This window comes from Chenopodium album, chromosome 14 (assembly GCF_948465745.1).
Source record: "Chenopodium album chromosome 14, dcCheAlbu1.1, whole genome shotgun sequence".
NCBI lineage: Eukaryota > Viridiplantae > Streptophyta > Magnoliopsida > Caryophyllales > Amaranthaceae > Chenopodium > Chenopodium album.
In genome coordinates, this window is record NC_137847.1 from 13,657,509 (window position 1) to 13,669,792 (window position 12,284).

A 12,284-nucleotide genomic window follows, 5' to 3' on the forward strand; every position below is an offset into this window, starting at 1 on the left:
TACTTTTACTTTGATTAAGGAAAAAAAATGCATCACTTGCAATTGACATTGAAAAGAAGAGTAGAGAATATTGAGAGAAAGGAATTCATGTAATTTTCAAGCTAAGGGTATAAGTGAGTCATTACTACATAGTTCAAGTTTGAAGTTAAATTAATTTAGGTAAGATAGCTACTTCTTCACACCCTAGCTTTCAATCGAGCACAAAATTGTACTCAAGTTCGATTCATCTATAAGATAACAATGTTCATGAACAAAGCTTAAGGAGCTTGTTTATTAATTTAGTGTTGAGCGTAATTAATATACGAAGTAATTCGTTCATTAAACAAACTTTGCTTATACTCAACTAAATCTAGGGTAAATTTTCATATACACCCAGATGCACCATGTACCCAGCTAACTCAAAGTTAGTTTTTGCTCTTTATTTGATGATTATATGAAAAACAATTATCAAAATGAGAACAAATTACGCATAGGTGCACCGTACACCTGGGTGTACATAACAATCTCTCAAATTCGGCCATTGCTATCTATTCCTACTTCCTAAAACAATAGTGTTAGCTTTTACTATGGATTTTCCCATAACACCTTACATTTAAGTGGAACAATGGATAAGGTTTGGAAAAGAGTTCCTGTGAAAATATCAGATACCGAGTTCAGGTGTAATCAAAATTCTAATCCACGGTTAATCGGTTATGCTATACGAGGTATTTTGAACACTGGCCATGGAACAGCCAACCATGTTCTTGAATGAATAATGCAGAGCTTAACAACAGAGAGTAAGATCAGTAATAACCTGCATTAAACCATTTTTCCCAAAAAAGGAATAGATTTTATGTAGCTGCTGAAACAAACTAGTGTCTGCTGCACATTTAATTTATGCAGTGTCTGTATAGAGCAAATCTTTCCTGACACTGTTTGCATTAGCTCTGATGCAAAATTTTACTGTTTAACTGTGCTGCAACTAGTAGAGGAGGTGAAGTGTATCAGATCGAAAATCCCGAGCTACAACCACGGGGCTAGACTCCAAAAACGAACTTATAAACACAATTTTACAGAAAGAATGCAAGAGATGAACCTGACAAGATTACATAGCAAGGGGATAATGTTATTGTTTTATTACATTACATGACTGGGGTTACAATCCTCAGACAAATCAGCCTCGCTAAAATAACTCTGCTATTGAGAAGGCAACATTAAAAAAACTAGAGCTTCTCGGTAACTAATACAGTAATACACAAAATGAAATATAACTGAGAGAACTAAGGGGAAAAACTGGCTAATCTTACAGAACCATCTCTAAAACCTCAACAAGACAACTACATGGGTACATGCACAGGTTCATTTCAGCAAATGCAGTCAAATTGACCGACAAAAAGAGATCTGAAATGAGGAATACAAAATATAAGTTAGGAGGTTAGTGAAGGGTGACCACAGTATGTTAGCTTATTCTGTATCATGAAGATATGTCCCGACTCAAACAGATTCTGCTGCATCATTTCCGATGTGAGTATCACCATTTTCTCTGCCAAGCTTAGACTTTGGAGAAGAAAATGATGCTTGTTTAGAGACGGTTTTATTTGAATGCTGCTCTGAATTGTGTAAATTAAGATACGTGTAGACTGACATGCCCATCAAGGCAGTAATTGCTCCACAAATACTGGTTATTCCAGGATTTGACCCAAAAAGAAGGTACCCTCCTATGAGTATAACACATGTCTTGAATTGGCCTAGAACAACATGGGTAATAGCAGAAGTTGCCCTGCACACATTTGATTTGGAAAGAAAAATATAGAATTAGGCTTAACTTTCAGCTTTCACAAAACAGTTAAAAGTACAATGCAATGGATACTCTGGATCATGACGGCTTGTTGTGTACACACTACGACACAAATATTACTTTGAAGGGGGGAGAAGGGGGGGGGGGGGGGGGGGGGGTGGGGGGAGGTGAAGAGGCCATAAACCACTTGTATAGGACTATAGGTTATTGGAGATGCTCAATAGCAGGTCATTAGATTAAAGAATATAATTTAGACAACAGCATCAAAATTTGCTAGAATTTTACATGGGATATTTCATATGTAAACTGCCGAAATGTGAAAAGGATTGTTATCCTTCTTTCTCTCAATTGAGACCTAATTTGGAAAAAAAGAGAGTACAAAGAATCTAAGGATACTTACCCAAGCGCAAGTGCTCCTGACCACTGAAGCAAGAATCCAAGAAGTGCAGAAATTAAAATTATAGATGTGTTTCCGAAATCCCATTTAAAAGAAAGGATACCCGGTGGATCTAGCCAAGGCATCATCACTACCAAGAAGAACACTGTAATTGGTGTTGTCTTCCACATTAACCTGCCCAAATAAAAGCCTTCATAAGGATACATATGACAGCATCTGACAATTATGAAACAAAGAATTTAACTGAGAATTGAAGTCAAATGAACAGAACATACGCCAATGCAGTCCAATTCTCCCGCTGCTGCATACTGGACCACATGATCTTATTCACAGCACTAGGAACTATCCAAGCTAAGGCTATACAAGCACCGAATAAGTGGAACTGTACATCAGTTACAGTAGCAACAGCAACACCAGCGGACACTACAGTAAGAGCAAGAGCCTGAAAAAGATTCTCCCATCAGAAAACAACTCACAAAAACAGGAAGAAAACAAGCACACACAAGAGAATACTGAAAGTTGACAGCATACTGGACAGAATTTTTTTCATGATACCATGTGTCCAGAGAAACTCAACATTATAACGTAATGTAAAATGTGTACAACTATTCATACAAATTCTCATAAATTAAAGCAGTGTTAATAAAATAGGAAATTAGACATTGAATATCAATAATATAATGAATTCTCCATTGTACATAAATTAAAAACAGATAGAGAATGGTGAGGTTTCATGCTTAGGGTTCACATCTACCAGAAATTGATGCCCCAACCCAAGGCCCAATACTCCCAAGTTAACATTCTACTTTTAACCATTTTTCACCTAGCTTCTTATCCCTTAATCTCCATGTCCTAACTCTTTTGGCTTGGAACAGAGGGGATATTTCTTATCCTTTTTCCTTCCAATATTGTATATAATATTCCTATGACAGCAACTGCAGAAAACAGCAAACAATTATGAATGTGAATTGTTATCCTATTTAAGTATTGTATACTTCATTTTTTATTTGCAACACTTTGACTTATATAATCCACTTTGACTAGCTTTAATGATTTACTAGATTAAAATCCCGTACAATGAACGGTTGTTAAATATTTTTGACAATAATATTACAAAATATAAAGTATATAAAAGATATTAAGAAATATTTCATTTGGATATATATGGAATATGATTGTCAAACTGGAATTTTTCACAAGGTAATGACAAGTGTCATGGAAAGATTTGCTTTTAGTATAGGTTAATAGATAGCTAAGGAAAGATATATTCATGTGGAATCTTGTAAGATTTGTCTCAATTTAACTTTTATTATATCAAATTTGTATAATTTTAACATATTGGTAATTAAGGATATTAACATTAGTGTTTGAAATATTACATTGGCAAGCGTAAAATGAGAAGAGTTGCAAGTAAAAAAAAACAAAGGTCGTATCTAAAGATAACTTAAAAGGCTATAAGACATTCTAGATCCAAAAACTACTTTGAATTCAATCCAATATACATATTCCACCAGCGATCAGTTCTTAAAAATGAATAATAGGATCAACATACCTCTTAATCAAGTTCAACCAAACTAAATTATATGGCACTACCGCACTAGACACCAATTCTTCACTAATATTGTCATCACAATTATGACAAAAAATGATTGATAAACAACTGGTAATTTTGCAATTGGACAAATAAAAATGATAGTTAAACAATAACCAAATTTACACAACCACTAAACAATACACTCTTCAATCTATAACTATTACTATAATAACAACCACTGAAATCATCCTTTCTCATAACTGTACACATGTCAAGCTATGGTAAAAAAAATTTCCGTGTAAAATATATATGTGATGTCATAACTTAATTTTATATTTTTTTAGTTAAAATTTTTTGTCATCTATTTCAATATTCATTTTTTTCTAATTTGAAAATTTAGTTGATTAAGTAATATCCAAATTTAGTCTAATAACTGTGTAAGTGTGACAATATAACAAATTTAGTTGTCAAAATCGTGCATCGCATGAGATTGATCTAGTGCTCCTACTACCCCCCCCCCCCCCCACGCGGTTGTTTTTTGTCCTACTCACTTTCCATTTTAGTCTGTTCTTTTTAGTTCTAATCAATTTGTTTTATTCTATTATAGGCTTACCATCTTACCCATTCTATCCCACAATAATTACACCTTTCCACACACTCTCTATTACATTATTCACCTTTATCTTACACTCACCTACCTAGGCCCAATATTACCTTCTCTCTCTTACTTTATCTTAGTCACACTCACAATTTTCAATATTTCTTAATTTGCGTATCAACAATAATTAACTGAGTTAAACATTAAAGAATGGAGGGAGCATTTCATAAATATAGAAGGAAAAAAGAATGAAGTAATGCCAATAACATCCAAGGAAAATTTCTAACATAAAGGACAATTTCTGAGTTCTTGATGCAAAGCACATTATGTTATCCGATAAATAAGATATCGAAGCATGCATAAGACAGCTTAAGATGGGAAAACAAGAGAAACTGAAGTTGAAAGTCAGCAGAGGAGGGGCTGCAAATTGGTGAGTGGCTAGAGTATAACAAACAACAAATTGAAAGGGAGGAAAGAGGAAAGAAGGTTAAGTAAGCTAGTAGAGGCTCATCGATTAGACCACCTTCCAAGTGGATTCCTATCGATATTCGTTAAGAAAATGAGAGGTCTTCAGCTTAACTCTCAAGATGGCACAGCAATGAGATTCAGCAATTAGATTGAAATAAGCAAGATGAACAAATGCTAAACTGCTTATGCTGGTCTCAATTTCAGCTCAATAAGGCACTGGTTGTAAACTAAATACAGACATTTGCTCTTAATGCACAGTAATCTCAAGATAAAATTAAGCAAAAAAAACATGATAAAGATTGACCATATCATGGTCAATTGTATGCTAAAGATTAGCTCCTTGATTAACTCCATGTTTATAGCATTGTATATATTCTCCCTTTATACTCTCCCCAACCTCAGCCGTTAATATTGTATATATTCTCCCTTTATACTCTCTCCAACATTGTAACAGTATACATAGTAGCATTATTATCAGTAATACATTATCAATTTTTCCTATTCTCTATAAAACAACCCAAATATATCAGCACAAAAATACTAGGCAAATTGCTACCCAGTCTTTTTAAGAAATGAATAATGGCAAAGAGAGCTGGGAATCCTTTCATGTTCACGGATAGAGAAGAATCTAAGAAATATTTGGATTTGCAATATCTATTCCAAAGTTTTGAGACTTACAGAACTTTCACAAACAAGTTGATCGGAAAGCCACCCCTCTGCAATCTATTCTAGAACATTACAGCTTCCTACTAATCCAAAAATATAAAGGAAGAACATCCAAAACTCTTATGGGCAATCGATGTACTATGTAACAAATGTTAGAATAACTTCAGACATCAGAAGCCTAAATATTTACAAAATCATATCTAAAATTATCCTAACTTCTTAAGTTTCACACCTCAACAAGTTGCAAAAGAAAACTTTCTCAGTGGAAGGATGCCTTTCATACTCTACAACTACCTAAATTGTAAATATTATTCAAGGGTCATTGATGAAAAAGAATAAGTGATTACCTTTTGAAAAGAGACCTTTTTCCGCAAGAGAATGAACTCTGCAACCACTATCGAAGGGGTCACAGAGATCTTTGCCATCTGATAAAATCCAACACTAGAAGTACAGAAGTTAGAAGGAACATAGGAAGCAGGTAAATAGGTAATGGCTTAACCGATAAAAATTTATGTGACTCACCTATTATACTTCAAACTGACATTAGCAAGACCAGTAGAGAGTGACATTACTACACCAAGAGCGAACAAAGAAGATAAACGAGAAGCTTTTGCGGGAGGCGCAGGGAGCATAGATAGAGCATTCAGAATAGCCATTAAAAACCAGCTTACTACATAGTGAATGAATGTGAGAAATATTGGATAATTGAAGCCAACCTTCCCAAGAACCTGTGTAATCCAAATAGCAAAAGATGAAAAAGATGCAATCAATAAAATTACTAACCAAATATTGCTTAATTAACAAAATGTAAGAGAATATGCCGCGGGAATACCATCTTGTTCATCAAAATTATACCAACAGACACCAAAAAGTTGAAAGTGAGTGCCACCATTGGCCCACATAGGCGTTGCTGATAGCGCCTCGCACCTTCAGAGGAACGCAACTCATTGAACAAAGAAGACCTTAAATCTTCTAGTGCTTTGCCTAGTAAGGCACAAACAAAGAAGGTAAGTGCACTGTCAGTAAGCCACAAAAACCAAAAAAAAAAAAAAAAGAATTTTGTAACAGAGGTAGAAGCAATAGTCAAGGAGCTAGAATGCAATCTAGCCAGTTTACAGTGCAGCAAAAGGGAGTAAGGTGAATGAGGTATGATTTGTTCCTAATTAACGAAGAACAAAATTCTCACTGGTCCAATAGCAATTTTCCACAGAATACATGCACAAACAATCAACTTCATCATAAAATGTGATTATAGTCATTGATAACAGGTTAAATGTAAAGGTGAAACCATGCATTGAATAAAGAAAAACAGATGTTTTACACAACAAAACTTCAGTAATCAGTACTTGTTTAAAACACAGAAACCCATATAAAATGTCACAAATATACCTTAAAAATGAACTTTTAAATAATTCCAGAAAGTGTCAGAACCAAAAAAAAATATCAGGGTGAATACGGAGACAGGTAGTGCGAAGTATCTAAGCTAATTGCTTTCGGATAAGAGAGTCAATCTTTTGTAATGTATGTAGATTATCCAATGTACTATAACCATTAATACCCCAAGGAGGTACTTGTTAGTTGTTCCCCTTCCAAGGTTCTTATGCGGATCATGCCTTCTGCTCATTGCTTACACTGAGCTACCCAAATAACATTTCCTACTGCTGTACTGCAGTTTGGGCAACAAATGCTAACCTTCTGGATCAACAAGTTCCAGCAAATAATGGTTAAAAAAGCCCCTTTTCAATAATTAATGCCATGATAAGGAGTATGTAATTGGTTCAAATCCATTATGGGCTTTTATTGTTCAAATATTATGATGTTATAACAGCTGTTCTTCACCTAGCCATGTTTGGCTTCAAAAATTGTTATAGCTCACTAGCTCATCATATGTGTGCATTTGAGGCTCCCTTATCGTGACTCAAAGCAACAGCGTGTTCGAGCCGAAGATTTGACAACAATGGAAGCATTCAGACGAAAAGGTAATGCTCCTTATTTTGATCCCTTAGATAGATCATCTTACACATCATGCTAGGAAAATCATTAAGAATGACCCTCAACATAATGTAATCTATGAACATAATCGAGAATCATCACAAATAAACATTAAACTCCACTACTGACATTGATTAATACGAAGTACACTATTTGCAATCTTCCATTAATTATACCCTAAGCATAATTAAAGCAATAATGCCAATCACCAAAGCACAATGTTTCACTTTGTATCCTTCAATCTTTTTTAAATATAGCAATGATATAGACAATGACTCAAAAAAAGATTCAAACTTTGATACTAATTCAAATACTTTCCGAAAATCATAACCAACAGATTCATTAATTAAAAACTTACTTAATTACATTCAAATCAAAACTCAATCTTCCAATCACATTCAACAAAATGCACCAACATTATTCAAATTAATTTCCCACTAACAAAGCCACAAATATTAACCCTTTCCAATCAAATTCAACCAAATGCACCAATATCAATCAAATTTATTACCCATTTAAACTATTAATCAAATGTATAACCAACTCAAATATTAACCTTACCAATCAAAATCAAATGCACCAATATCAATCAAATTTATCACCCAATAAATAATATCCCAATAGCATTAATTAATCAACAAATAAAAAATATACCTTTTTCACCGGCATCACTATCTTTACGCTTGAGAATCTTCCTCACATTCTTACTAACAAACAAATTAAACATCTTCCTGCTACAAAGCATCCCCCTTTCTCAAAAACCCACCAATAAAGTTTCAATCTTTCGCTCAAAACCCTTCAAAAAATCAACATAAAACCAACCCCAAATTAGAAACACTTTGAAAAAATTTGAAAAAAAGAATTTGAATTGGAGGTGGGAAAGTAAGCAAATAGAGAAGAATGAGAGCAGAGGAGAGAGAGTGAAAGAGAAGGGGACACGGGTCTCACTGAACAACAGAGAAAGAAGACAACAAAATAAGGTTGTTGTCTGATAGAACAAACAACAAAGTGAAGAAAGTGGGGTCATGATTCTTGTTCAGCGTAAGGGGCGGATAGATTGAGGAAACTGTGAGTAAGTGATTGGCATTGCAGTGCTAAGTGCTTGTATTGTACACAAACAAACTTGTCCAAATTTATTTTATCATTAAGGTGATTGTGAATTGTAAGTTACACCCACCGACAGTTGGGACTCTTGGAGAAAGATTTGCTTGTGGGGTTGTTATGTTATGCTGTTTATCGGCTTTTGTGGTTAAACTTTAAAAACTTTTATGGTACGAGTAATTTTGAATGCTTGTAAGTAATTTTAAGAGGAAATTGAGTCAAGTTGGATCTTAGTAACTCAAAATGTATTTTTAAAATACTCTGTATTTTATTGGTTTATAATTAAAGGTGTACAAAGTCAAAATAATACATTGAATATTATATTATAAAAAGATAAATAGTAAAAATATATTAGTAACGGAGGCGTATGTATGTCCATGTTTTCATAATCCATACTTCTAATGAAGGTGTTGCCACCTTTATAGGATCAAGGGATGAGAAATAGAAAATTAAAAGATAAAAGTTGGGTATCCAAATTTGATGATGGGTAAGACTTATCAACTTTTCTAACCATAATTTGGTTTGATTGGTTTTCATTTTTTATATTTGATTGTGACAATTTTAATATCATATATATGAAATCAAATCCAACATTAGAATTAATGATTTGGTACATATGAGAACACCATATTAATATATATATATATATATATATATATATATATATATATATATATATATATATATATATATATAAGAATGGTTGATGATATATGATAGGTTCCATCACAGTGGAGTGTTAATTTTTAAAATCTACAAAATGGAAGGTAAAGCTTTGGATTTGGGGCATAAAGGTAGGAATATCATTCATGAGATGTTACCTATACAATTTCAAGGAAAAAAATAGTAATTGTTAGGAAAGGAGTTTACTTTACTTGATCATATAAGATTTAGGGAAGGGCCAAAGTACACATACTATTACTACTTTTGTGAAATAGCTTATGATCTTGTTATCCAATCAAGTGACAAATAATTTTAATATAAAGAAAATATAGTTACTTTATGTTTAAAAGTTGTATTTGGTCTCAAAAAAAATATTAAAAGTTGTATCTAGAGCTGTTAAAAACTGACCCGACGCGAAAACTCGATCTGAACATGCAATGATCTGAACCCAACTTATACCCAAACAATGGGGTGAAACTAGTGACTTGTAACTCGACTTGAACCTGACCTGATCTTAACCGACAACCGATTTGATCCTATACTTTATGACCTAAACCTGAACTTACACCCGACCTAATAGTAACCGTCAACCGAATTAATCTGACCCGACAACAATCTGAACCCGAACTAGTACCCGACCCAATTAAAATCTGTACCCGAGTTATGGAAGGTTTAATAAAATTTTATATACCTTTTGTCCAGCTTATATACATATACTGGAACAATTCTGTAAACCCTCAATCCGATTCAGGTTATATACCTTTTGTTCTCTATTACTCGTATATAAGTTTAATAAAATCTTGATAATGTTTGATCAAATTATGGAAGGCGTAATTTTATAAGTTCAACTTGACCACATCGATATTTATTAGAATTGAACTTGAACCAAAACCTTACTCAACACTAACCCGAACCCGAATGTACCGTCTTATTAAACCACCCAAACTCGACACAACACAACCCGAACCTGAAATTGAACCCGATTTGAATTTGACTCGAATCGAATCCGACCTATACCCGAAAAGGCGAACAACCCGGAATAACCTGAACTGAAATGGATTGACCCAAACCCGAACCTGATTTGAAGCTAGATTGACCCGACATAAACATGGGCAACGGGCCGTGCCGTGCCTGGCCGTGCCGCGGTGGGGGGCGTGTCGTGCTGTGCCGTGCCTAATTTTGGCACACCCCAGCCCACGGCACGGCACGGCCCACGTGCCGTGCCGGGCCGCGGGCCAAACCGTGCCATTTTTTTTTAATAATAAATGTAAATAAAAAACGATATATATATATATATATTTTTTAGTACAACTTAATTTTATATAAATAATGTGATTAATTTATGTTTATGTTAATGTTAATATATTTTGTTTTGAACAACTTTATTTTAATTAAGGTTATATAAATTATTTATCTAATTATGTTTAAGTTTAAATAAACAAATAAAAACAATTTTATTAATTTAGCAAAAAACAACAGTGCATATAATAAAAAAAAAAATTACGAGTGCAATAATTCGAAAACACAAAAAATTGAAGAATAACTTAGTTTATTATATGCCGGTAGCCGGTACGATAAATCGATAATACAAATAATTAATGATAATTAAAAATCGTACAATATTTGGTGAATAACTTCATTTATTATACGGAATACGAAGTTCGATAATACAAAAATTGTACAATAGTGTATAATGTAAATATGTAATAATGTAATTATTATTGTTCGTCTTCGTCTTCTTGTGGTTCAAGGTCATCGACCAATTGAGTTGATTGAGAAGTATGAGAACTAAAAGAAGTCGACGTTCCTTCATCGTCGTCGTTTTGTGCATAAGTACGATCTTGAGAACGAGTTTCGGCATCCAACCAATCCTTGAAGCAAACACACATTTCAAGTGTTTCGGGTTTTAGTCTTGTTCTTCTATCGTCTAAAACCCGTCCCGACGCACTAAAAGCTCTTTCGGAGGCAATGGAGGAGACTTGGATAGCAAAAATATCACGAGCCATTGCCGACAAAATTGGATGTTTCATGGTTTGTGATTTCCACCAATCAAGGATGTCGAGGCCAAACTTCTCTTCATCGTCCATGCCTTTCATGAAGTCGTAACTTAGGTACATTTGCAACTCCGAAACATCGCTTTGTGTTCTCCTAGTTGATGATGATTCCGTACCTGAAAACTTGGACATCATGTTAGCAGCTTGTGCAAATAAATCTTTGGCCCGTTTACTTACGTTTTTGGATGTTTGAGAAGGGGCAAATCGAGACACGGTTCCATATTTAGTTTCATAAACTCTATATAAAGAGAAAAACTCATTAGTCACCTTATTTTTAAAAGTTTCAACATCATTTTCCAAATTCATGTTACTATAATAAATATCAATTAATAAAAAAGTGCCATCATATTTTTGCCTAGGATCTAAAATAGAAGCAAAAATATAAATCATAGGAATATCAGTGTAATATTTACTCCATTTTTCCTCCATAGATGGAAGATATCCATGATATTCATATTGTGATCGATGTTCGGCAAAAAGTTGTGCAAGTAAACATGCATTGCTAAGAAAAGAATGGGAACGAGGATTATATACAGAAGAAAAACAATGTGTTATACTATATAGTAATTGTAAAAACTGCATATATTTTTCACAATTAGCCCAATCATCTTCTAGTAAAGCACATTGTGGAAATTTCATATTATAAAAAAGTGTTAAATCAACCTTGTACTCGATTGCCCGACTCAACATTTCATAGGTGGAGTTCCACCTAGTTGAACAATCCAGTGCTATTTTTATAATCTTTCTCCTTTATTGCCTGCAAAAACCTTTCCATTCTTGATATCTCAAGTTAGAGCTATTAATAGACATAATAGAATTCCTTATTTTGTGATAAAATGGACCAATTGCTTGTGTTCCATCCTTCACACACAAGTTAAGAACATGACAAATGCATCTAATATGAAGTGCTTCTCCATCTAATACTAAATCAGTCAATTGGGGTTTAACCAAATTCGCACTATATGTCATAGAAGTTGCATTATCGAAAGTCATAGACATGATTTTATCCCTAAGACTATATGCATCAATGGCTT

General features: G+C 33.7%; 1 protein-coding gene across 2 annotated transcripts; it reads right to left on the minus strand.

Moving 5' to 3' along the window:
* Positions 1-1,078: 1,078 nt before the first annotated feature.
* LOC145578970 (nucleotide-sugar uncharacterized transporter 2-like) lies at positions 1,079-8,517 on the minus strand. 2 transcript variants are annotated; one of them, XM_081636267.1, is made up of 8 exons: positions 8,381-8,517; positions 8,087-8,228; positions 6,273-6,424; positions 5,963-6,168; positions 5,788-5,881; positions 2,450-2,616; positions 2,178-2,348; positions 1,079-1,759 (listed from the first exon to the last, which is right to left on the minus strand). In XM_081636267.1, the coding sequence occupies exons 2-8, from the start codon at positions 8,175-8,177 to the stop codon at positions 1,474-1,476; spliced, it is 1,167 nt and encodes a 388-aa protein (XP_081492393.1). In that variant the 5' UTR covers positions 8,178-8,228; positions 8,381-8,517; the 3' UTR covers positions 1,079-1,473. The 2 variants fall into 2 exon arrangements, with proteins under 2 accessions (XP_081492393.1, XP_081492392.1); XM_081636266.1 differs by lacking the exon at positions 8,381-8,517 and having other exon boundaries at positions 8,087-8,371.
* Between the last annotated feature and the right edge of the window lie 3,767 nt (positions 8,518-12,284).